Here is a 27371-nt window from a genome sequence, read left to right on the forward strand (position 1 = left end):
TTTCTTTGCCGCCATTAACGATATATCGATGTTCTTTCAATTTTTTTAACATCGCTTTTTTATGGCGAACGTCGTCCTGGTTTGCAGCTAAATAAAATTATCCTATATTATACTTTCCAATGTTGTTGCTTTCATTAAATTAAAAATAGTATATTCGCCAATATTTAAAATCTAATTTGCAATAGCTTTGCTAAACCCATCGATATATTCACCAAGTCTTATAGCAGGCAGCTTTTAGAAGACAGTCTGTTAGGGATGACCAGATACCAGCATTGAGTTAACAGTTCGTAGTGCTGTTACCCCGTTGGGAACTGTAGCGGTAGCGCGACTTTCGTTTGCACATTTTTTCAAATTAAATTTATTTTTATGTAAATCTGACTAGATAGCTAACGAAAACACATGGAAATAAAAAACTATAGAGCCTTCTTACACTTGTTTGGAAATGTAACGAAATGCTAAGTAAAGAGTCAACAGGCCGGTGACCGGTATGGTTTCTTTCTGAATTATGGTATATAATTGTGACCGACCGCGGTCACACTTTAAAACATGTTTTAAATAAAAGAGCTTTATGGAAGCTCAAAGCTTTCAGCAACATTGAAAAACATCGACTCATCTTTCGCGTTTACATAGCGGCGGCAAGTTAACAGTAACATTATGCTGTTAACGTGGCGCGCTCTGCTGCTGCAAACATTCGCTCTTTCACTTTCGTGCGGTGCGGTTCGTGCGACGGACGGAAAAAATATTAATTCAGCGTTTTACCAATCGTTTAATACAATAAAAACACGCGCAGCGCTGCCGACCACGCAAAATATCAAAAGCAAAAGTGAATAACATTTAGAGCTACCGAAAAAACGCCCAAGCTGTTTGCAAACTTCATAAAACAGCTGCAATTAAATAAAAGTAATTAAAACGCATTGTTTATAAACCGTTGGATGTTTGCGAAGCTCATCAAAAAAGCCCAGGAATTTTTCATCAAATAAAGAATTTCATATGCGCTTGATGCCTGACGCGTTTGCGTATGTATGTGTTTGTGCTTGAATGCCCTAAAAGTGTGTGTTCGTAGGCGTGTGTGTGGTCCAGTTTTGTGTATAACACGAAAGAGAATTGTGCTCTGTGTCCTTTGAAGGTGCTTTAAGGTTGAATGTTTGTAGCCACCCAAATAAAAATTATAAAAAAAAACAAAACTGGACAGCATCAAAGAACTGGCAGCGCAGTCATCAGGATAACGAATTAGTCATCCAGCAGAAAAACACGGCAGCGCATCTAGCTTGCCTGTGTTGGTGCGTATCTACACGCATGAATGTGTGTGTGTGTGTCGCCGGTTTTTGCACACTGTGACAGCCATAAGAGCAAGCAGAACAGCAATAACAACAGGAATAACAACAACAACAACTTGTTCTCCATGCATCGCTTAACCCCTGCGTGGTAGTAACAACAAAAACAACGACAACATTAACTGTGAACGCTAAGGAAATTGAGAATGGAACGCAAATTCACGCGTGGCTTGAATAAGCCGGGCATGGCAGCACAGCTGAGAGAGAGCGTCTCTCAGGTGGTGCGTGAGAGCGCGGTTTTGGTAAGTTATGTGCTTTGCTGTTGTTGCTATTGCATTTGCATTTTGCATTTGATTCTTTTCGTATTTGCTTTGACTCTTTTTCGATTCTGTGTTTTGTATGGTGACATTGGAGTTTTTTTTGTTTTTGTTTCTGCTGCTGGGTGTGTCCCAAGTGCATGTGTGTGTGCGTTTCTGGTTTTTGTTGTTGCTTTGCGTGGGAGCAATAGTAAATTCAATGAACATATTTTTTTCACACACACACACATTCCATTCTCGTTCTCCTCCTTCGCATTTGGTGTTGCAATTATTATCTTTTCATTTCTATGCTTTTCTCTGGCAAACATCCAGAATGTTTGTAGTATAATAATATTTTTACTCTCGCGGCTAAACAAATCTTTTAGCACATTTTTAATTATAATTTTATGACGTCGTCGGCCGCCTCGACCAAATTGTAATGTTGCATAAGTAACAAGAACAAAAACAAACAACTAGAGCGAGCGAGAACTCGACTCGACTTTTCGACTTGTCAACACTAGTTTACTCAGTTGTTCTTTCTTTTCTCTCAATATAGCTGTGGTTGTTGTTGTTGTTGTTTTGCTTGTTTCTCTCAACGCGCTTTGATGATAATCATATAGGAGGCTAACAGATCCAAGGTCGTGAGATTTGAAATACCGCAGCATCCACTTTTGTTTACATTCATGTTTTAAAAAGATAATAAACGTGTGTTTGCTACAGACACACCTGGGTATAGAAATCGTGGGGAGTTGAGGAATTACAGAATAAATAAATTTAAATTAATGAAGAGCGCTAATATTACAGAACTATTTAGAAACTGAAAAATAAAACTAGATTTGAAATTATTATTATTTTAGAAAAATATTCTTTAAAGTAAGAAATCATTTTTACAGTATCAAATTAGAAAAAATAATCTGAAAAAAGTGTGAATATCATGTACATATGAATTGATTCAAATTTATTAGATGAATATTTTAAAGTCAGATTAAATAAATTTTCATTCAATATTTAGTTTTGCAAAAATGGGAATTTGAAAAATTTACAATATATTATATGTAATTTATTAATTTCCTTTCCCACAAAAAAACTTTAAAAACTTGGGAGCTAAGTCGCATCTGATAAAGAAATATCTGAAGTATAGTTTTTGTCGTTACGAGCTGATAGATAATTCATATTATTATTGCCCGTAACATGCATTTCCCCAGCTTAATTATACCTTTTTTTCTATGCAGTTGCAGGGTATAATTAACGTCTCTTATTGTTGTTCAATCTCAAATATCAATAGATGGGAGTCCGAGTACAGAGAGTACATAACATAAAAGCAAATATACATATGTGTATAGCGTATCTTGTGGTCTGGGGCGTGACTTCATCTGAGCTGAACGCTGCATTCTCCACGTGTCGTTTGCTAACTGTTCCACTAATTACATTACTTGGCCCGCAGAATACACGAAATCAAATTATGGGGCAACATTAGACGCGCTTCAATGTCAATAGTAGAGTGTGCTTCCAGCAATCCATAGCGTAGGTGGCATCTCCCTCCTTCTCTTTGTTTCTCTCCCGATATCTAATTCAATTAGCGGGCAATAATGCGGCAAGTGAGAGTGCTTGCCACAAACGTGCTTAGTTAGCCGTAAATGTCGACGAACAATCAATCAGGCCATAATCAAAAATGAAAACAGAATAATAATAGGGTAACAGCGAGCTGCTTATGGAGCTCGTTGCTGGCCAAAATTTCACTTTATTATGGCCAAATGAACAGTTGTCTTGTTATCAACAACTCTCCGTTCAGCTGTGTCAGCTTCTTGCCCAATTTGAGCTGCAGCTGATTGTATTAATTAAATACGAGTCTCGTATATTGACACCCACTGCGCATTTTGGGGTCACTTTAGTTAGACAGCTCAGTTCATTGGCTCTTTTTGGGGCACACATTTGGAGCTGTCTCAATTGCAAAGGGCGTTGCCATAGACGGAAGTACTTCAAGTCACAATTTGTTTATTTATTGAATATTTGCTTGCTGAGCTTATTAGGCAATCGTGTCTGTTGTAATAACTGAAAAGTGCTAGGCTGTCAGCTTAGTATAGATAAGAGTTAAGGTTGAATTCCAATGTGTGAATTACTCATAGCTCAACCTTTGACCTCAGGAATTGATAAAGAGATAATCGCTAGAAAAGGTTGTCAGTTTATTTTGAAGCTGATGCCTGGCAACTGATTCAAGTATTAAAAGACTATCGTGAAGCCAATCCTAAAGCCTACTTATTATTACTAAAGTCTTTATTTGTAATTGAAATACATACTATAAGTAATTTAATTTATCATATGAAATTCTAAACCGTATAGCTTGTTTATAAATCATATTAATTACATTTCTGGTAGAACACTTGTTTATCATTTGTTACATCTTAATCTTCATTTTCTGTATATAAAAACTGCGTTGCTTTACTTTTGTATTTTAAAAGTTGTTTAAATCATTTCGAATATATATCTTTGTAAACTTTTCGTGGCAGTTCTTCCCCCTCAAGATGTAAAAAGTTATTTTCCCTACGCTTATGTGTGCACAGTTTTTTTTAATGGCTGTTTTCCATTAAAATACTTGCAGTTTCTTGCTTATTGTTAACATGTGTACATATTTTTAAACACACTTATCAAGCATAACAAGTGCAATATGAAACTACTACTGAGAAGTGAAGCTTGCCTCGTTAGGAACTTGAAATATATAAAATATTCTAAAGGCATTCAAACCAGCTTCACGACTTTGCAATTTAAAAATGCATTTTTCAATTTATCAAAAGGCATTTTAAGTAAAAAGTTTGCGAAACAATTGTTTTTGTCTTTTCACTTAGCGAGTTCTCAAACAGATTGCGATTCTAAAAGCATTTTTTATTATTTTTGATACACATATTTTCAACTTTGATTTATGACAAAACAGAAACACGCATTCACCTTTTGGCATGACGTCAGCTTTCAATTATGTTGAGCCAAAATGAAACATGCATTATAAGCGGTTCCATAAATGTACAATAATAAAAAAAAGAGCAACCCGAACAACAACAACAACAACAAATTAGCATGCCCAAACGAATTTCGCGGTAGATAAATAAATAAATAAACCAAACCCGAACCCGAACTGAGCAGCTTCATTTCGAGTGCCACTTGAGTGCTAAACGAGTATTTGAATAATTCTACATAAATATATATGTGAATGTGTATATGTATTCCATTAACACTCAGTATATAAAGATACAAATTATGTTTGTCGGCATTTGTTTTATTAATAATTTTTCTTTATTTTATTCATTTCCCATTTCGTTGGCTAGACTAACTTTAGCAAATTATGCTGAGCATGCGTTTGGTTTAGTGCTTCCTCTATTTAATTGTTCTTTCTAGTATTATCCCAGTTTGTCTTATTGTTTTCGAAAGTGACGCTTCACGTGTCGAGCGCTTTTGTCACGGCTCAACTGCTACGGGGGACTGTCTATTCATATACCCCGTATAAAGTTAATGGTCGGGAGCTTTGGCTTAAAAAATGAAAGAGATTGCAGATGAAAGTTGTCAGATGCACATCATTGAGCAAAGCATATTCCTCGAGAAACATTTAGTTGTAGTTGTATAATATTCAATATTTATGCTACATTTATTCTTGCTCTGAATGAAATTTTAGTGTTTATTACAGAGCATTTTGCAGTCGTTAAACTTGTCAGATTCATGTCTGCATTCGCCTGCCTTCAATATGTTGTATTCTTTATTGTTTGTTTTCTGCTTGCTCGACGTAGTTTGCCCTGGCGGAAGCATCGCCTCTGAACTTTCCACGATTTGTTTCTATTATTTTTATTTTTATATACACCTTTTATGTGTGTGTTTGCGCTTTAATGAGCGCTACAAATGTAGCCCGATTTGTTTACCTGATTCATACAACACTCAACTAAGTATTGTATCCATGTGTTTTGCCTATTTGATACGTGTTCTATCTATTATACTCATCATGTGTATATATATGTACATATAATCATCACAGTTCACAGCAATTGTTATTGCCACTAACCAAACAGCTCTCATTCTCATTCTCGTTCTCTTAACTCTTATTCTCTGTCATTTTAGATACACTGCCCTGGAAGCTATCAGCGCAGTCTCTCGATTTTGGTAAAGCAAAATACGTATACCCAAAAACAAAAAAGAAAAACACTCTTGTCACCCACACATACATACATATTTCATGCATACCCTGTAACCCAAATCGTTTCGTGTTTTATTGATTCTCTGACATGACTTCAGATTTTGCCTTAAGTTGATTTCGGGTTTGTAAATGATTAATTTGGTCATGTCATGCATCATTTACAAGCAATTTTATGTGCCCGCAGATAATAATCTGAAGCGTCATAAGTTTTAAGCACAGCAGCTGCCATGGCAAAAACGCATTTTCTCGACTCGACTTTCCATACTTGAAACCATTAAATAGCGTCTTGATGATGAGTTTGCCATGCATTATGCGATGCATCTCTATCTAAATTTACTCGTAATTCAGCGCCACAACGAGATATCTTTGAGACAGCGACAGAGATAGACGTGCTAATATTGACATTGAATATGATTTCCAACCGGGAAAAACTGGAAAACCCATCGAAACTTGTTCATCCGTCGAGAGAATGAGTCGAGTTTTTTTTTTCCGATTCCGATTTTTTTGTTTAGCTTTTCTATTTGCCAGCACAGAAGAGGAAAGGGAGAAGGGGAAAGTGTAAAGAGGTGAGCGCGTGAAAACTGCAGGTGCAATCAATTTTATGGTTGTGATTCTCTTTCTGTTGTTCTGTTGTTCATCTTGAGTCAGGGTCACTGCATGCTCCATTTAGAGTGCAAAATTGTCCGATACTGAGAGGCGAGACCTTCGCTTCGCTTAGCGGCAAAAACTGTTGCACACAATTGATGCTATTAAAATAAATTGTTGATTATATATTTTTGCCGGAATTGACACAATTGTCGGCAAACCAAAGCACAACAGAAAATACAAAATAAAAACCAAAATAAACAAATGAAATTTTCTATTATGATTTGTGCGCACAAAGCACAAAAAACATTCTTCACACACATATTATATACAGTTTGCATTTGTCTTGGTTTTATTTTGGGAATTTCTGTGCGCATTTTCACACAAAAGCGAATGTTCTACGTAAACAATTTATTAATACCTCGTGGCAAGTGAAATGTGGCAAGAGTTTGTTTCATTGAGTATTATACTTTTGGCAAGTTAAAGCAATTCTTTCGGACATATTTTACAGGGTATTAGACACGCACCCACGCCTCGTCTGCGGTTGCTTTTCGGGCACATCATTTGACCCATAATAAAAACATTTCTGCGAATTCGACGCGCTTGCCGCGCTTTATACAAATTAATGGCATCTTAATTTATGAGCTTGCCTTGGATTTTCTGCACTGATAAATTGTGTGCAAATTGCGAATTGAAGTGCCTGATAAACAAACGAGTTATACGAAGATCTATTTCATTTGTCCAACAGATAGCATGGGAATTTGCGAAAGGTGTTAAAAACCGCAACGCAAAGTTGTTGATAAAACACTGACTGCCAGATGTAAAGAGTTGTAAAGCTGTAAAACTGTCTACAAGAGAGAGAGAGAAACTCTATACAAGTAGTTCGAATAGGTGAAAGGTGCTAATATTTTACAGCTTAACTGTCGAATTGTTGGGGAAGGTTTCGAAGGCCCTTTCCAAAGACGAACTGAATTCGCTTTTTTTCAGTTAAAATTTAGGTGGAGATTTAGCAAAAAGTTTGACTTCTTTAGGATTTATTGGAAGTGAAAACGAAGTGAAGAAAGTAAGAGCAGCTACAGCAATAATTAAATATTTCAATTTAATTGCGTGCTGAAATGCAGTTATGGCAAAATTATTGAATATTCTTTACCATTAACAGTCAAACAAAGTTTGCTTCAATAAATAAACATTGTGGACATAAATCACAACTTTGCTTACAATAAACAAATATGCTTCTGTAAATATTATATTTCTGAAGAATATAAACTTAATTAAGGCAAGCTAAATAAATATTAAAGCAATTCTACAATATTTAACAATTTCATAATAAAAGTAATTTTTATTCAAGTTTAAGCTGATGCTATCGCTGAATAACTTTAGTTCTGTTCTGTTCGTGTCTGTTTGATTTGGGACAGTAGGGCTTTCAACTTTCTATACGAACACACAGACATGGAGTTGTTTTTGAGAAGATTCTGTGATAAATCAGACAAGTAAAGGTCGCTGACATGTTGCATTGTGATTGTGTGTCCACATACCCTTTTTACCCATTTACACACAAAGAGACAAAGTTAGAGAGAGAGAGACAAAGCTGAATGCGAATGTGAATGTGAATATTCAAACATCAAAACAAAGCTGGTATTGTGTGTTGGAGTTCTGCACGGAAGCGAGTTAACTATTTTTGTTGCCGCTTTTAGTAAATGTGTCAACTGGAGAGACAAACACAAATCCAAACACAGAACAGCACAGAACTGTACAGACAACAAGCGATGGCGATTCTAATAACAGTACAGAGAGCATTTGCGAAACTGACTTGCAGATACAACGACATGTGTCAACAGATACGAGTACATTGTATCTAGATACTTTACGTAGGAATCTATAAGGCAACTGCTAATAGCTTGCTCACACATTTCGTAGGCAGCAGACGCCCTCTGTTTGCAAGTGAATGACATTTGGCCAATTGGGAAATGTTGTTAGCAAAAAAAAAAGGAGAAAAAAATATGATTGTTGTGCAGATGAGAAAAGTTGCATTTTAATTTAGTGATGCGCATTTTTAATGACAGATGTGAACAATATAGGAAAGAAGTCGGAAAGGGCGAGAGAGACACAGAGAGAGAGAGAGAGAGAGAAAGAGACAGCAACTGGGGAAGTTAAATGAGACAAAGTTAAATTGAAGTGAAGCTCCATTGATGACAAAGATGGAGAAGTTGCCGTTGTGTGTCAGTCGACAGCAGCTTGTTTGTTTATTATGCAATAGAGCAAAGTGCAAATAAACAAGCAACTACAACAACTACAATAACGGCAACAACAATTGCAGTCAGCGGCAGTTGTCAACAATCAACAACAACAATAACAACAACATCAACGAACTGTCAACTCACAAAAGTCACAGAGTCTAACAAATAACAAGTAGTTTCAAGTGTGAGATGTGCAAAGAGAAAGGGCTGCAGAGGTCTGGGGAGAAGCGAAGAGGGTAAATGGGTAAATGTGGAATGCATTTTATAGATGGGTGTTAGGGGGGCGTGGCAGACTGACTGCTGAGACAGAGTGCAATGATTTCTTTAATGCATTTCGTCTGAGAAAGTTGCGCCAAGAAATCTAATAAACAAAGTCTAAGTATGCAGATGGTCAAATAAAAAATGCTATAAATGAAGTGATAGAAACAGATACTTAAATAAAAAAATGCTGTAATTGCTGTTAGTTAATGAGAAAAATTATTGAGCTGAATCATATCAAATTTGTGCAATTGCAATGCCAATTAAAATAATTTCCTAACTTTAGTTTGCTACTCAGAATTTAACTTATCTTCGAGGTAGGATAGATAGATTGTATATTCTTATAGCTCAATAAAAATGCTTAATATACTAATAAATAAATATATGTACATACTACATATGTATATAGATTAATAAATATCTATAATTGCAAGTTACCATTCTAAAATACAGCCAGCTATAATTTGCATTCTAAATTTATATTATTCATACTTCAGTTCATTAATATGGTATTTAGTAGAGCATATTAAGTTTACTTCAGCAGCTGATTAGGATTATAAACGGCACATTAATAAACTCTTATTAATATGAAGACCAAATGCATAATAAAGTTGGTAGTTGGCCCGGTAAACTAACCTTTCAAGGTCAACTGCTTCACTTGACTCGAGTGTTTATCTAGTACTTGCCACTTTCCTGCCCCCAACCACTGACTCGATAAATGTTGCCAAGTTGCCTCAAACGCTTTTTAGCCCAAAGGCAGCAGTTGCTCAACAATAAACATCGTATCAACTACAACGACAACGACAATGACAACAACAGCAGCAGAGGCAACAACAATTACAAGCTCAGAGCGGGGGTCAACCTTGGGGACAACTTCAAAGTAAAAGAGGCATAAAAAATAGGCATGAAAAGCAAGCAAGTGCAATAAGCAGTCGAAAGAGGAGGACAACAAAATTCCCACGCGACAACAAGTGTAAAAGTTAATTACATATAGTATAACATGGTATAGTTTTTCAATTCTTAAAGACCAGAAATGCTTGTTAAACCGTTTGGAAGAAAGTAAAAGAAAAGCAAAGTATGTATTTCAAGTAGCAAAAAGTCGTGTATGAGCAAAAAGAAAAAAAAAAAAACATTGTCAAAGAATATTGCGACGTCTTCAGTGTGTTTGGTCTACAACAATCTTCGGCATATAATTGCTCCCGTCTTCAATTAAATGATCGCCGTTTGGGAAAGTTGACAGTTTCAGTGCAACAGCTAAATTGCGTACGTATGTGTGTGTGTCTGTATGTGTGTGTGTGGAAATGTACATAGACTTATTGCAGCGACTTTCTAAAAAGTACTTAGCACTTTCAATTGTATAAACAATGTTAAAGACAACTGAGTGACCAAAGAACCTGTCAGCGCCTGTCCGGCTAATTATGGCCAAGACACCAAAAGCCGCTTTTCTTTTTGCTTACGACTATGAAATAAGCGGTAATTAACGCACAAGATGGCCAAAAGTAAATGTGTCTCTCGCTCGCTCTCTCACTCATTAATTGCTCAATTGTCGAAAGGCGGCAGTGTTAGTCGAGAGTTGGAGTTGGAGATGGAGTCGGGTTGAATAAACCTCTTAAGCTGCAGCTTGAACTTTTGCAATCGTCTTAGTTGTTGCCGACACACCCACCATAAACCAACATAAACCACCATAAACCACTCGAGTTGTTGAGTTGCCATTTCGGCGACCCGAAAACAAGTTTCAAGAACCCAAAAGCCGCTTAAGCGCCGCTAGCTGATCTTTAGGGATACATTCCCCGGCAGACTGGTGACTGGAAACTAGAGGAACTTTATTCGCATAGACAAAAAAGCATACACAAAAACATATCTTGAGATATTAATCTTTTTCGAAAAAAAAACTTCCTTTGAAATATGTTAAAGCCTTGATAAGCGGTATAAAACTTACTTCAAAGCATAAATGAAGACGTTGATATACGCAATAGTCATCAATTTTATTTATAGATTGTTAATTGTTATATTCGAGACTAGATCAATCCCACTTTGCTTTCCCAACTGTCTCTCACTCGATAATTTTAACTTTTCGCAAATATCAGTGCATGAAATTGATTAGTTATGCATTGACTTTGTATCTTTTTATAGGTTTCTTTTTATTTCAAACTTTCAATTCAATTTGATTTAAATAGAGTGCTTCAATGGTAATTTTTGAAGAATCACGCTCACTCTGCACTCGATGCAACATCTTGTTAGCTAGCATTATAAACATATTACAAACAAATGAGAATTACGCAATCGAAGGAAAGTCTTTGCGGCACTTTTACCCACTTTACGACTTATGCAATGTGATGCGATTAATGCATTATAATAGAGGAATATGTATGTCGGTATTGACATTATCTGAAATGATTTAAATGAATGTCGCACATCGCATTGTGGATGTAAACAAATGAACAACAACAACAAAACGTCATCTAATGAATGCCACTAAACTAAACTGTCGCTGAGTCTTATGAATTGAACGCCTAATGATAAACTTCCTCATTTATCCGAATCGCGTATTTAAATTTGTAAATTTCTTTGAGCAATTTGTATTAGATTGAGATTTATTTCGAGTCCACGATCAAGACCTGCGACCCGAGAAATGGGTGAAATTTTTCGCCATGATCAAAAAAGTAAAAATAAAGCTCTTTCTGAATAGAATTGTCATGCGGACAGCTTAGAAAGTTGTCATTGTCCGATTGGCCGATTGTCAAAGTTATTATAACTAATGCGAGAGATTTTCAAAATGCTGCCCTCCCAATGGAATTCGACTGTCTGTCCGCCTTTTGATTATGATATCAAATGGTCTACACAAATATAGTAGAGGCATGCCGTGTCTGTCGATTGCCAGACCGACCATAAACTGCTGACTTGTTGTCACATTTATGAGCTGCACTTCAATGCTGCCTCCTGTTACAGCCCAGTTAACATGATGTTGTTTTCAGTTACGCTAACACATTTGTTGGTCCAAAGTTTCGGGTTCATTGAACCAAAACTCGCACTCGCGATGACCAAAATATTACAAAATAAAAACTCCCGGACCTTTTGTGGTGGCCTTTTCCGCTGCGTCACTTGGAAAACCGGCCTCAATGTCAGCGACTGATAAACTCGAAACGCCAACCTTATAAATGTATAATAATATCCCCACATAAGTCCCATGGCAATGCAATGCAACGCATTTTTTCATTTGTTCTTTTTTTTCTTCTTTTTGTCAACATTTTGCGCCCCTTTTTATGGCTCAAGTTCACAATGCAAATTCCAAATTCGTTCTCTGGGCATTTATATATAAAAAAATATATTAAAACATCATGAGAATATGAATGAGAACAGCAAAAGGAAATGGCGATAGGGCGCATGCATAATATTATGGAATTTGCAAGGGTAACAATAAGATATAGTATATATGTATATGTATGTATATAAATGTCGGACACAGACATGTGAATTTAGCTGCTAATCAGCGACTGACTCAGTCTAGACTCTGCGATTGTTGTTAAATGGATTGCAAGCTTAACAAAACAAATTCAAAGTTCTTCAAATAGAATGATATCTTAAATGTAATATGAAATAACACAGATTGTACTTTAAGTGTATTTTATTTTAATGCCGAAATATCTGTATTCATTGAAATTCGCTCTATTTTTTACAATCATTTAAAAGCATTCAAAGCAATCAGAAATGTCCATTAAAACTATAGAAAACTCTGCAAATCGAAAAAGCTCTTGAAAGTGGTAAAAATCCACTTTGTGGTTTTATTGCGGGTCAATTGGGTAGTGCAAAAAGCCAATGGCATCACTAAAAAAACGCATTTGGTGGCCAGTAGCGAACTGGAACTTATTGGAATCTAAATAGAAAAACAAAACGAAATGATGGCATGATGATCTTACGATATAAGGAAATGCTACAAAAAGCATTTTTGGTGCTTGGTGGTTTTTTTTAGTGTGGGTCAAAAGTTCGACAGACAGCAGCATACAAATACTTATGCAGAGTGGGGCAAGCTAAATTTAGTCAAAACTTTTCCATAGACTCATAATGCAAATCACAGAAGGGAGGAGGGCATGGTAGGAAGGAGGGATTGATATTCAAAATAGGAATGAGGCAGACGGCCACTTCAATGGTTTCCAATGCACTTCAAAGCGAAATAGAAAACAAAAAGCAATTTATCCCCGCATCGCACCCCACGACTCAAGATATTTTCATATATGAAAAGGCGACTGCATTGTTGCAATTTAAATGATGGAAGGGAATGCTGACTGTCTGACTGACTGACTGACGAACTGGCTGCTTCTCAAGTGACATTGTCTGTTCATGCAGGGCCAGGGCTCGAGCTTGACTAGCCCTATCAAAATCAATGGGTTACCCCCTTGCACTTAATGGCTCGGTCATTGCCATTGTATGTATATTGTAAGTACATTAAGCATAGGCAGCGACAAGTAGCAAGTAGCATGCCACATGCCACATGCCACTGGCTGCACTGGAATTGCATGGCCAAGCGTCTAGCGAGAAGTAGGCATAAAAACATCACGTTTCGCGGTGGCGCCTCAACCCAGCAGTAGATGATAGCTCAGACTGCTGTTGCTGCTGCTTTTGCTGTTGAAGATGATGATGATAATGATGCCTTTTGCTCAGGTTTCACGCCTAGCCACACAGCTGGACCACTTCGTTGTTGCTACTGCTGCTGCTGATGTTGATATTGTGGTTTAGACTGTGGTTGGCCGTTGCCCGCTGCTCGATGCTTTCATTGCCTGCCAGTTTCGCATTTTACAATAAATTTGCGTGTTGGGCTCTCTCGGCTGCAGATCCCAAGCGAAAGATAGAAAGATGGATGGATAGTTTGCCCACTGATATTGACTGATTGAAACAAGTTTCTTGGCTTGTCGCTGGCATTTTGACAACGCCCAGTAAAATGTATTTTCAATACCCTGTTCTCAGAAGTACGCACACTTTACATAGTAATGTGACAGCTTTCAACTCTGAAAGCAATTCATTACTTTCTGAATATTTCTGCTGAAAAATAACAAGTCTGCAATGTTGAGCAATAGTTGTTTAAGTTTTACCACTAAATATATTTTAGAGTAATGTATTACTCATGCTTAAAGTTCGAGGTAAACCAATGTTTATTAAAATAAAAAGTAAGTGGGGCGTTTAAAATTTGATGCCAAGGTTATCAAATAAACTTTTCATATTAATACAGGGTATCTTCTAGAGTTTAAAGCAATTAAATTTGCAAACTAACTGTATTTATTGTTGTAGTTGTTTGGCCAAGCAATTGATTTGGTAATTGCTTTGCGTAATTCGCGATGCACTTGTTGCCGTCGGCTCAAAATTTAAGCTGCGGGGGCGTTGAGGGGACTTGAAGGGGAATTAATTACGCAAGTGACGACGCGACTTGTCGTGGGCAATTTGCATGCAATGCGTGAAGAGAGAAAAAAAACTGACAAACACTCGTGAGGTAGAAGAGAAACTTTGGGCCTACCAGCTAAATGCTTTCCACATGTGACAGGCGAGACAAGTGCATCGAACCTAATGAATTGAAACCACAGGTTGTACTGCGTATAAGCAACTTGATAGCATTAGTGAAGGTTAGCAAAGGACAGGGTTAGACTGAAGAAACACGTAACAGAAACCGAGTTGAAGAATTGCGTTGAAAGTTCAGCAAAATTATAATATGCAAATTTCGACAAATTTTATGCAAACTGCGGCTTCTGTTTATCATCTTCAATATTGATGAGATTAATTATAAAAACATACACAGATTTCACTAATTAAGAGAATTACAGCAGCAAAGATAAGCTAAGCAGATTGATTAAATACTTGATGAACATTTCTATAAATAAATCTGTAATAAGCGATTGTCCCCGTTTTCATTTTTCTATTAATAAAATGAAGCAGACCTTAGACAATCGTTGTCTGTTGACCTCATCCGTTTTATGGCCATCCTCGACAATCCTTTCTTTTATGGCTGCACATCTGCGCAGTTATCACACGCTGTGCCAAACCCACTTCAAGCTCAGGTTTCGCCATCGAATGACAACACTCTGATAGCGACACCCATCCGGAAATGACACTTTAACCTTTCGGTGGCGCCATGTCACCACAAACCGCAAAGGGTTGGGCTGTGCCTGGGGACACCTTGCAGCCAGCCGCCTACTACTCACTTCTTGAGTGGTGGAGTCTTGGGTGAGGCCTGCATTGTGTCATCGTTTATCCAAAATGTGAATCTGAATCAAAAACAAAAACTAAACAAAAATCGGCATTGCAAAATGCCAAATGGTTAAACAAAATCGATTTGTTTATGGCAGTACCATCTATTGGCGTGGTGTGGTGTGTTGTTGTCTTGCCCACGCTGGAACATGGAACATATCATTACAAAAAGCAGCCAACAGACGTCGATATCCGCTGTGTAATGCGGTCAAGGTCTGATCAGAGAGAAAGAGATGGGAGGGGAGAGAGAGAGAGAGAGACGTCAGGAGTAAACGAAAAGTAGCCATAAATTTATGACGTGGCTAGATTCAATAAATTCTTGCTGCAAAGGGGGATTCAACCATTAGCTCGAGGGGAGTCTATTAATAGCTGCGCTTTGCTTTTACAAGTGGCATACATAAATTAGCAAATATCTAACTAAAATACATATCATGTCTCCCTGTTCTTTTTTCTCTTTACAGAGCAAACCCGCAGTTGTGGAGCCCATTGATTTCGAAGTCTTTATAGCCAAAAATAAAACGCTTATACAGAATGATCCCCAGCGGGAGCTACTTATCTACCCAGCTGACGATGTCTCGGTAAGTTTGAATACCAGAAAATCAACTAAAATACTCGTATTTTTAAGTTCAACGAAAGCAACAGGAATAATTTATGCAGTTCTGTTAAAAACTTTTACTTTTGAAACGATTCGCTTAGAATTTTAATGCATGCGATGTGTGACAATCGAGTGAACAACCTTAATCCCCCATAATGGATGTTGCTCTTCACTCCAATTGTTGAGCACACAAACATTGTGACTTGAAAGGTGTCACAGCTATAGAAATCGGTTTGTTTATAGTTATTTAATTGGTATAACTATGTTTTCTAAAAGGCAATAAAAGTTGATTCAAATTGATGCAAATTAATTGCTATTATCTAAACTATTACTTTATTTACATAAGCAATCCAACTTGATGAATAGACGATATCTAAACTCACAATGTTATGAAATAAAAGTAATTAATTGGCGAAATTTATTTTAATAATTTCTTTAGTTTCCTTTAAGTTATTGGCTTCGCCCATAAAAATATAAAATCCATTAAAAAAGATGCATAATAGGGTCATTTGCATTCCGTTTGTCATTAAGCTTGGTTATCTACAAGTATCACAATTTAACTATTCATTTAAATACATATACGAAAAAGATAAGATAGATACTCTAAGTCGCTCACATCGCTGATATTTATCTGGCATTAAATCTGTACGCAATTCGGGCAAAATATAAATACAAAAATTATAGGGAAAGTTAGCTTTATACACTGTTTAGTATTTTCTTAATGGCAATGTTTTCGTTTTTCAATGTATTCAAATACATTATGCAAATGCTCTTAGCATTATTAGCAACGGAGTATGACCATATAAATGCAGTGCTTCGTGTTGAATAAGCAATTCATCTATTTATAGTGATGCTTTCCACCTACACCTTATTCATATTAACAAATTTGCCTTGTTCTTCCATTGCAGGAGATCATTATGCCACGTAAGCAGCGCAGCAATGCCAAGTCTGTGGCAGATCGCTTTGAGCCGCCCAACGAGGCGATTGTGTGTCCACTGCATGGCTCCATGGCGCTGGCAACTAATGGTCACAGCCAGGTGAGTCGTCAGGGTAGCCTGCAGTCGAATGGTAGCCATCAGAATGGCCACAGCAGCAACACAAGTCTATCCAATGGCAATGGACAGCTGTCGCGCAAGAGTTCACAGTGCTCCAACGGCTCGACAAGTCGACAGGAGAAATTATCGCATGAATCCTTCGAATCGGCACTGTCATCGACCACGCTGCGCTCGCATCTGGCGCAACCTGAAGAAGTAGATGAGTATGCGGATGAAGAGGAGGAGGAGAGGCATGCGCCTTGCGAAGATGTCACAGATGGAAGTACGCCAGGCACAAGAGCAGAGTGCACACGCTTCACACGGCAAGCGCTTTACACGTATCGTGCCAAGAATCATCTAATACACTATAAATACAGCGCATATGGCGGAAACTGCCACGATCTGCCCAGGTGAGAAAATAATAAGCTATCAGCATAGATTTCTCTTTAACTCTCTTGCTCTTTCTTTAGCACTTCACCTGGCGAGGAACTCGTGGAGGAAGTCTATGAAATCGATGCGGATCAGGATCGCATTGATGAGCAGATGACGCGCTCCCAAGCGGACACCATCACCAAGCAGGGCTATTTACTAAAAGGACCCGACTCCGCCTCGGATCGCATGTTTGCCAACATTGGTAACAAATCCTTTAAGCGTCGCTATTGTTATCTGCGTCAGGAGGTTGACGGCACCTATATGCTGGAGCTGCACAAGGACGAGAAGCAGGGGGAAGCCAAGGCCACCATTGTCATGGACTTTTGCACCGAAGTGGTGCAGGTAAGTGTGCAACTTGCAATCCTCGCCAGCAATTCCAACTAACTCATGTTTCTTTTTTAGAATCCCAAGCGGGGACGCTTCTGCTTTGAGTTGCGCATGACGGCTGGCCACAAATCATTCACATTGGCTGCAGAGAACGAGCAGGACTTTAAGGACTGGCTGAGCAAGCTGTCCTCGGTTTTGGCGCAGAACAAGGCGCAAGAGGAGAAGCGCAATGCCTCGCTGGAGCGTCAACCCTCTGGCAATGCCACGCCCACACCCAGTCCACAGCTACAGCCGCCAGCCATGGAGCCACCCACGTTTGGCACACTCAAGGGACTAGATCAATCGCTGCATCCGCAGCTAATGAAGTATGGCCGTGAAACTGATCACTCCATAGCGTTGGCGCGTCGTGAGCAGCGGCGTCGTCTCTTTGCCAGCTATCCGAGTGCCAACAAGGCTGCTGTGGCCGACAACACGGATCAGTATCGCGAGCACTTTGGCATGCGGTTGTTGCTGCGGTGTCACAGGCTCAGCTTCAAGCTGCAGTGCCAACCGGAAGGAGCTGGAGGAGATCAGTTGTGCCAGGTGGAACCTTACATCACCAGTTTGTCGCTGTACGATGCCAAAGCGGGACGCAAGCTCAGTGAAAATTTCTACTTCAATGTAAATGAAGCGTCAGCTTTCCAGTTATTACCCAACACTCCAGTGCCCGCCTCTGTTTCGGGTTGCGGGGTGCCCCGACGTGGTGAGAACGATGCCAGCCATGCGGCACAAGCGGCTCACTCTCTCTTCGATGGCGTCTCGTCGGACCTGTTGCGTTGCCCGCGCCAGCAGTTCCAGCAGCTGAGGCAGTGTGTGCTCTCGGTGACGGCGCCGCATGCAGAGATATATCTGGTGCTGCGCATTGAGAAGGTGCTGCAGTGCAGCATTCAGCAGGCCGCAGAGCCTTATGTGAAAGGCGCCCGCGGTGATGCTAAGCAAGGCCAGAAAACGCACAAGGCGGCCAAGAGTTGTGCCCAGCACATTGGCCACTATCGTCAGCCCTTTGCCTGGGCTGCGCGACCACTGTTCAAAGCCTACAGCCACGAGCTGGACGTGGAGTCACAGCGAGAGTTCGACTTTAATACAATCTATCGCCAGGAGCCGGTGAAACTACGCGACGAAGAATTGTTGCGTCTGCTGGCCGACTATCGCAAGCCAGAGAAGCTAAGCAAATTGACTATTATACCGGGTAGAATGAGCTTGGAGCTGCAGCTGCTGGATCAGACGCCGCCCTGTGGACTCAGCAAGTCGCTGGCTCCGTTGTCCAGCTTTAGTCCCGCTGCAAAGCAGTCGCTAACACTCGAGCTAAACGAATTTCAGAGCCAGCACGAACGTGATGCGTTTCCGTACACAAACTTTTGCAATCATCTGTATGTCTATCCGTTGAGTCTGCAGTTCGACAGCCAGAAGATCTTCTCGCGGGCACGGAACATCACAGTCGTTGTGGAGTTGCGCGATGGTGATGGCGAGTACAGCAAACCACTGAAGGTAAGAGAGCGCTACTTCAGTCAGTTCTTCAATTAATAATATGCTTTCGTTTTGCAGTGCATCTATGGCAGACCTGGACAGGATCTGCTGGTGTCACAGCTAGCATGTCCCGTGCTGCATCACAATGTCACGCCCACTTGGTACGAGGAGATCAAGCTGCGTCTGCCACTCGGACTTTTCCCCGAGCATCACTTGCTCTTCTCCTTCTACCATGTCTCGTGCAATCTGAGCAAGAAACGCGATGCACATGCTTCGTTCGAGACCCCCATTGGTTACGCCTGGCTGCCGTTGCTGCAGAAGCATCGCATCTGTCTGGAGGAGAAGCTGCTGCCTGTCGCTGCCACACTGCCTGTGGGTTATCTATCCATACAGCCACTGGGATTGGGCAAAGGGGTAAGTTAGTTGCTGTTGTTGTCGTTGCCGTTGCTATGATCGCTGCTCATCGACTCATGCGTACCCTGCTTGCCTAACCAAAAAAACCACATCCGCTCTCTTTTCTCACCATGCACTCCATACAATGCATTCGCATCCGCCTCCGTCACACCACCTCCCTCCTGGCTGCCTACAACCCTTTCAATTTCTCAGCAGAACTGCGGCCCCGACATTCAGTGGATCGACAACCAGCGACCGCTCTACAGCGTCGGTCTTCGTCTCGACTCTACGGTGCTCACCTCGGATCAGCATCTGCACAATTTCTTTGCGCACTGCGAGCGTCTGCTGGAGGGTGGCAAGACTGGCGCTTTACCTGCGGAAATGGAAACCTGCAAAATACTGAAGGCAGCGCATGCCATCGATATGCGATCACTGATCAATTTCTTGCCCACGCTGCTCAACGAACTGTTCACGCTGCTTGTGCACACGCAGTCCGAGGAGATTGGCCAGAATGTCATACGACTGCTCACAAACATCATCCATCTGATCAGCGATGAGGCGAATCGCACCGATCTACTATCGGCATATGTAAAGTATGTGTTCCATGCGCCTTACTACAGTCAACAGACTGCGCGCATGCGCACTGTGCATGGCGAACTGTGTCGCCATCTGCCCAACTTGCTGAATCCGAGCAATACAGACTTCTTGGTGGTCAACAAGTTCATGCGCTACTCATCGATCTTCTTTGATTTGATTGTGAAGAGCATGGCTCAACATCTGCTGGCCACGGGGCGTATACGTATGCTGCGCAACGAACGCTTTCCCAAGGAGTATGCAGATCGCGTAGAGCAGTTGATCAAAGTGTTGGTGCCGTACATAGTGACACGCTACGAGGATCTGGGGGAGGAGACGCAACAATTGAATCGTTCGCTTGCACGATTTGTGCGTCAGTGTCTCAGCTATATGGATCGTGGATTTGTCTTTAAACTCATTCGCTTCTATATGGAGCAGTTTACGCCAGGCAATGCGCGTGTGCTGCACGAGTACAAGTTTAATTTTCTGCAGGAGATTTGCCAGCACGAACACTATGTGCCCCTCAATCTGCCATTTGTGCTGAATCCCAAAAACCGTCCGCCCGAGTTGCTGCAACATTTCACGCTCTCAGAGCAGTTTTGCCGACAGCACTTCCTTTCCGGACTGCTGCTGCAGGAACTGAAGAGCAGTCTCAACGAGGTGGGACATGTGCGCCGCCATGCGCTTGCAATCTTCAAGGATCTGCTGGCCAAACACGAGCTGGATGCACGTTATCAGCAGCGTGGACAACTCTCGCGCATTGCATTGCTCTATGTGCCGTGGCTGGGCATTGTCATGGATAATTTGCAGCGCATCGATGACCTGGCAGAGTCTGGAGCCTGCACACCCAATGGCCACGTCTATGCGGACTCTGCGTCGTATACGAAACGTTTGAGCTGCTCCAGTAGCTATGTGTTCAGCAAGGACTCGTCTACGTTTGGCTCGCTGACGTCGACGCCGCGCTCGAAAAACCGATTGACGCTTCACATTGATCAGCCAAGTCCTTGCCGCACTTCGATGCACATTAAGGAGCACAATTATCTGGCTGCCATTGCGGGATCAGCCATCAGCAATGGCGTCTCGAATCTCTCGCTCAACTCCAACTCCGACTCGGGCGTAAGTTTTGCATTTAATCTAGCTTTACATCATCTAATTGTCTGTATTTCGCTTACAGCACTCGCAGGACACGACTACCATTGGCGCTTACACAAATGGCGACACTGATGTTGCTCTACGCAACGGACACAATCGATCGGTGAGCGTTACGCATGCCCAAATCCTCGCCAGATGCGACAAGTTCAGCGCTGCGGAGAGCAAGGATTTGCTGCTGGGTTTCCTCTTTATTGTGAAGCATTTGTCGCAAGATCAAATGATTGGATGGTGGCAGAACTGCAATGAGACTGAAACCTTTCAATTTCTGTCTATTTTGGACTTGTGTTTGCTGCAATTCCGTTACGTGGGCAAGAAGAATGTGACGTTGCCCACAGATGGGCGCACCACACGTCCTAACAAGGCGCACACATTGCCTGCACGCACGGCGCCGCCAGTACTGGAGAATGGCAACCCGGAAGCCAGTAATGGCACAGGCACACTCACACAGACGCGTGAGCATCTGCTTGAGGACATGGATTTGTGTGCGAGGTCACAGCAGGCGCTATACGAGTCCAATTTGGCCACAGAGGTGGGCATGATCATACTCGACTGCCTGGGTCTCTATGTGCTGCAATTTCGCCAACTGCTGGCGGATAGTTTGGTGCTTCCAAAGCTGGCACGTGTCTATCTGCGCTTCCTGCAACTGGGACAGTCAGAACGACTGTCGAAGCACGTCTTTGCTGCCTTGCGCGCCTTCATTAACAACTACTCGATGGCACTTTTTTAAGGGCAATGCAATGCTATGTGGCCAGATGGTCTATGAGCTGCTGAAGGCCTGCGATAGTCGGCTGGTGGACATACGCCATGAATCCTGTGCCGTGCTTTATTTGCTGATGCGCAGCAACTTTGAATTTAGCGGCAGGAAGGCGTTGACTCGGGTGCACCTTCAAGTGATCATCTCGGTGTCGCAGATGATTGGCAATGTGATTGGCCTGAACAATGCACGCTTCCAGGAGAGCTTGTCCATTATCAACAGTTATGCAAACAGTGACAAAGCCATGAAGGGCACAGGTTTCCCCCCTGGAGGTGAAGGACCTGACGAGGAGGGTACGCACAGTGCTTATGGCCACTGCACAGATGCAGGCACATCACATGGATCCAGAGCGACTCTTGGAGCTGCAGTACTCGCTGGCCAATTCCTATGCTTCGACGCCAGAGCTGCGACACACTTGGCTAGTCACCATGGCGCGGAATCATGAACAGAACGGGAATCTCTCGGAGGCCGCATGCTGTCATCTGCATATTGCAGCGCTGATGTGCGAGTATCTGCGTCTGCGTGGTGGGTGCACCTTGAACTGGTCCTCAACGGCCTTTGGTAAGATTTCGCGCAATATTCCACTGGATGAGCAGGGCCTGAAACTGGATGCAGGTGCACAGGATTCGCAGTACACAGAGCAAATGCTGCTAGAACAGCTGAAGCAATGTGCTGATTTTCTTGATCGTGCTGAACGTTTTGAGTGCCTCGGTGAGCTCTACAAGCTCATACTGCCCATCTATGAGCGTGCCCGCAGCTTCATAGAGTTGGCTCACTGTTACGAGCATCTCACGCAAGCCTACAACAAGATCGTCGAGGTCAATCGCTCTGGGAAGCGTATGCTGGGTCGCTTCTATCGAGTTGTGTTCTATGGCATGGTAAGATCTGATCTGATCTGGTCTGAATATGTGCTTCAAATTTATTGACCTAAACTATTTGTAGATGTATTTCGAGGAGGATCACGCTATTGAGTATGTCTACAAAGAGCCCAAGCTGACGTCACTTAGTGAAATCTCAGAGCGCTTGGCCAAGCAGTATAAGGAAAAGTTTGGCGCCGATGTTGTTAAACTTATTATGGATTCATCACCGGTATGTGCAAAAGATTTTCAATTTTAAAAGAGTTCAAATATGTATTACCTGTAATTATTTAAAAGTTTCGGATATTGAGTTAATTTTCTTTACAAAAAAATGTTCTATAATCTGACAAAGGTCGTAACTTATAAGAGATTCATTACAGAATATGTTAGAATTTTTTAATCAATCGATATGACACTTAGCTTGCTTGATTTGGTCTTCACTTACCAACCTATTTGAAGATTTCAAGATTTTAGGCTTAATTCAATTATTGTAATATCACAAGTTTATTTACTGAAGTGTGCTTGTTATAATTTTCTCTAAGACATTTTCCCAAAAACTTCACCACGTTTCTGTTTTCTGATTCCATACTTAACATTATTCAGTTTGCAGAAAACTGCATTTTAACAATTTTTTTTTTGTGGGTTCGAATAAATGTTTACAATAATGCTTTGGAACTGAAAGTGTGCAACAAACCACGAAGCGTAAATTACTTATTTGAAGAGATACTCATTGAATTGAACGTCGCTGTCATCACCGCGCATTAGACTCAAGCGCTAGGGAAGCATATGTGAGAATATGATATGGTCTGAAAGTAATTGCAGTAGACTTACGCGTTTCACCTCCGATTGCCGCATCTGGGAGGCATGGGTACTGCGGGGAACAACAACTCGTGGAGCAGATGTAGCTGTAGCTGCGCTCTGCTTGGGACTGGGAGTTTGCACTGTTCCGCTGGCCAAAGAACGTTCCAAGGTGGCTGCCTTGTTGTGCTTGCTAGTGTATGACAATAGATTGGTTATGTCACTTCATGTTTGGAATTTCAACTTACATATCCGGCTGATGTTTGGCCACCTTGTTAGGCGTTTTGAAAATCTGGCTACCGGCTAGCTCGCTCTTGACTATACCCGTCTTTGCTGGCAGCGTCTTGGCTCGGCTGCCGCTCACATAAAGGGGCTCCGGAAGCTTCTTGGTCATTGTGGACGTGGTCAAGCCATTTCGCACTGGCGAACTGTAGCGATAGCGTTGTAATTTGCTCTCCTTTTCCTTGTGCAAGATGGTCTTGCGAGGCTGCAAATTAGAATTCTTCATCTGAGCGCTCACTTTGTAGAGTTTCGGATAGGCAGAGGACAGGTTTGTGGTAGTGGCAGTGGTTGTAATGGACATGGCTGGCATGCTAGGCGGCTGATTCAGCTGATCATTGTTATTGGTCGAGCAGATTTGTTCCTGCTGCGCTTCGTTCAGCTGCATATGGGTGTCGTTTTCACCTGCTGTCAGTCTATAGATTTGCATGGGATCAAAATCCGGCGTAAATGAATCCCAGTCATAGGATTCGTCTTCGTCCTCGTTCGGCGACAATTTACTCTGATCGACACACACATCGGTTTTGGGCTGCTCTGCGGGAACTGCTGCAGCAATGCCGGAATTGAGCAATTGCTCCTCAGGTGTTGTCAGTCCCAGCTTGTTGCACAGCTCCTTGAATGCTTCCTGATAGCGTGTGCCGCCATCATCTTTAATAAGCCGCTCAAACGCCTTAATATCCTCGATCTGACGCTCAATCTCTAGCTCGGTGTAGCTGTTCTTTTTCGGCAGAGCTGTACATCGGGGACAGATCGTCGGCTCCTTGGCTTGAGTTGGGTATTTGCTGTCCCTTTTGAGAGTCTCGCACATGCTGTTCAGAAATTGAATAGCTAACGGATGCCCAGCCTTAGCCAATGTCCCTTGTTGACCAATTTCGACAAATAATCCGGATGCGGATGCCTGACACAGCTTCTCGTCGAACTGCAGTCTACTGCTGCGACTCGGTATCAGAATTTGCACATTGATGCCCTGTGCATTTGGGATCAGGCTGAATTGCATGGCCTCAATGGGAATATCGAGATTGCCGATTTCACCCATCAAATGGAATAGTTGTCGCTGAATGCGGCATTGGACCTCCTGGCGTGTGTTGTGCTGGGCATCGCCGATAACCTCTTCTTTGACCAGCGTTGTCGTCGACGTTGTTAGTTCGTCGCCTTTCTTTGCCGGACAAGAAGCCACTTTGCAAGGAGCAAACTCCTCGTTACATTTCATATACGAGGGCACAAACTCTGCCGCATTTGGATTGAGCGAGGATTCACTTAGACTGTGACTGTCCTCGCTGCCCGATTGCAGTGAGTGTATGAAGTCCTTGAGGTACTGCTGATGCATTGGGCCACTAAAATCCATTTTAAAACGAATTAAAGATTAAAGAAAACTGGTAACGTAATTTGGAACTGCTTGCACCCTCTGTCAGCATGCAAATGGTTAACTATTTGTATTTGCGATTTATATAAATGATGTTTACAATTATTGTTTTATGTTGTATTTTTACTTATCGAAAAGCAAGAATATTTGGCTTAAGTAATCCGAAAAAACTCAAAAGTTGCTACGTTGATCTCGGAGTCGCCATCTAGCGTTCATATCATTTTTCTCAAAGCAACTTTGATGGAGTGTAGTGGCGCCATCTACATAGGTAGCATTCAACTAATTCTTTTGTCTTCTTACAGGTAAAAGTTGACGAACTCGATACCAAACTGGCCTACATACAGGTGACGCATGTGATACCGTTCTTCAGCAAGGACGAACTCGATCAGCGACTCAATGAATTTGAGCAGAACCACGACGTGGACACGTTTATGTACGAGACACCGTTCACCCAATCGGGCGCAGCACGCGGTAGCGTAGAGGAACAATGGAAACGCAAGACAGTCATCAAGAGTGAGTTCATAATAAAGTAATTTGATCTCAGCTAACTTGATTTTTCTTTGACTTGGCAGCCCAATACTCATTTCCCTACGTGCTGAAACGAATACCCGTCAAGTCCCGTGAGATTATCGAGCTGAGCCCCATTGAGGTGGCCATCGATGAGATGCAATCAAAGGTTTCAGAGCTGGAGGAAATTATATTGCCGCCAGCGGATGTAAAAAAGCTGCAGCTGCGTTTGCAGGGCAGCGTGGCCGTTACAGTGAATGCAGGTCCTTTGGCTTATGCCCATGCTTTCCTTGATGCCAAGGTGATCAATAACTTTTCACTGGATCGTGTCGACGACTTAAAGGATGTATTTCGGTAGATCAACTAATCGATATACTCTACTGTGAATTGTAAATAATGTACGTACTCTTTGCAGCGATTTCATTGGCGTCTGTCACAAGGCGTTACGTGTGAATGAGCGCATGATCAGTGCGGATCAAAAGGAATATCATCATGCGCTTAAGGAGAACTATGAGAAACTTTGTCAAGCGCTCAGTGAGTTACTGCAGGACGAATCATTCCAACCGCTTAGCGATGATGCCGACGCCGCCGCCCAGCGCAATAGCATGGCTTTATTCAATGCGATCAGTGGCGCATCACATAACTCAAGTACTGCTTAAGTTCAACCACAAACAAACAAAACACATACACACACAGTTACCAATAGAAAAAAAAACAAAACAAAACACTCACGCACAGCTACTAAAATGGTTATTACAATTACTCAAATAACAAGCCAAGTAGTAGAAGCCTAATTCAAGTAGCATTATCAACTTGTTCGTTTTTTGGTGTTCCCCTTTTTTGTATGATGTATGAGCTATAACTTTGATCTTTGATGTTTGATGTTGTCGTTGTCGTTGCCGTTGTTGTTTCTGTGGCAGCAGGTAAACAGAGAAATTGCGCTAAGTTTCGTGTCTCTCATCTAACTGTTTAAAAACGCGCATTCAAGTGACTAACGCGACTAACTAACCACAAGGTGTATTTGGTCATAACTAACTAACAGCTAAACAGCCAACAGCTAACAATAATAATATTAATAATAACCAGATGTACTAAACAATGCCAAGCTGCTTAAGCATTCATTCCTCTAGCAAATTCAATTATTTAATTCAAATTTTTTAATTTCTGTTTTAGGTTTTGGTTTTGCCGTTTATTAAAGCCCAAATGCAAACCGTCAAATACAAATACCAATACTACTGCATACCCCACATACTCGTACACATACACACGCACACACAGCCAACTGACCTGTTGACCAAGTTCCAGTACACTCGACAAAAACATATAAACAAAACAAAAAAGCCACAAGCACTTGTTGATTTTTGTATAACGAAACGAATCTTTAATTAATTGTTAAATTACATATGACTATGTAATTGTATATATAGATTGAGCTTAATTCTGATTGTACATTTCTTGATTTTTATTATTATTTAATTATTACGATTCCAGTGTGCAGAATGCCTACAAAAACTGACAGATGATTTAATTATAACTATATTTAAATATATAATTAATGTTTAGTAATCGCAATGACGAGCTCCCCCTATTATTAATAATAGATGAAATCTGCTAACTTTGTGTCTTCTTCGAAACTCAACTGTTTAATAATTTAATTATTACACTCGTATGATAAAACAAACTTACCTAATACTTACCCGTAATTGTAATTGTAGCTCTTAAGTTCCAGAACAGAGAAGCAAC

General features: G+C 41.1%; 2 protein-coding genes across 2 annotated transcripts; one reads left to right on the top strand and one right to left on the bottom strand.

Moving 5' to 3' along the window:
* The first annotated feature begins 702 nt into the window (after nucleotides 1-702).
* On the top strand, nucleotides 703-27342 carry LOC133850321 (dedicator of cytokinesis protein 9). The gene is given in 15 exon segments (XM_062286378.1): nucleotides 703-1576; nucleotides 5669-5710; nucleotides 15520-15636; nucleotides 16562-17097; nucleotides 17158-17461; nucleotides 17522-18973; nucleotides 19031-19366; nucleotides 19562-21034; nucleotides 21093-21791; nucleotides 21793-22086; nucleotides 22088-22702; nucleotides 22767-22913; nucleotides 25424-25634; nucleotides 25694-25982; nucleotides 26044-27342. Coding segments are annotated over 15 exon segments (6855 nt in total). The 5' UTR covers nucleotides 703-1480; the 3' UTR covers nucleotides 26288-27342.
* Nucleotides 23167-25279, bottom strand: LOC133850324 (uncharacterized). The gene is made up of 3 exons (XM_062286384.1): nucleotides 23728-25279; nucleotides 23513-23672; nucleotides 23167-23455 (listed from the first exon to the last, which is right to left on the bottom strand). The coding sequence occupies exons 1-3, from the start codon at nucleotides 25101-25103 to the stop codon at nucleotides 23393-23395; spliced, it is 1599 nt and encodes a 532-aa protein (XP_062142368.1). The 5' UTR covers nucleotides 25104-25279; the 3' UTR covers nucleotides 23167-23392.
* Nucleotides 27343-27371: the final 29 nt, after the last annotated feature.

Source organism: Drosophila sulfurigaster, chromosome 2L, assembly GCF_023558435.1.
Source record: "Drosophila sulfurigaster albostrigata strain 15112-1811.04 chromosome 2L, ASM2355843v2, whole genome shotgun sequence".
Taxonomy (NCBI): Eukaryota; Metazoa; Arthropoda; class Insecta; order Diptera; family Drosophilidae; genus Drosophila; species Drosophila sulfurigaster.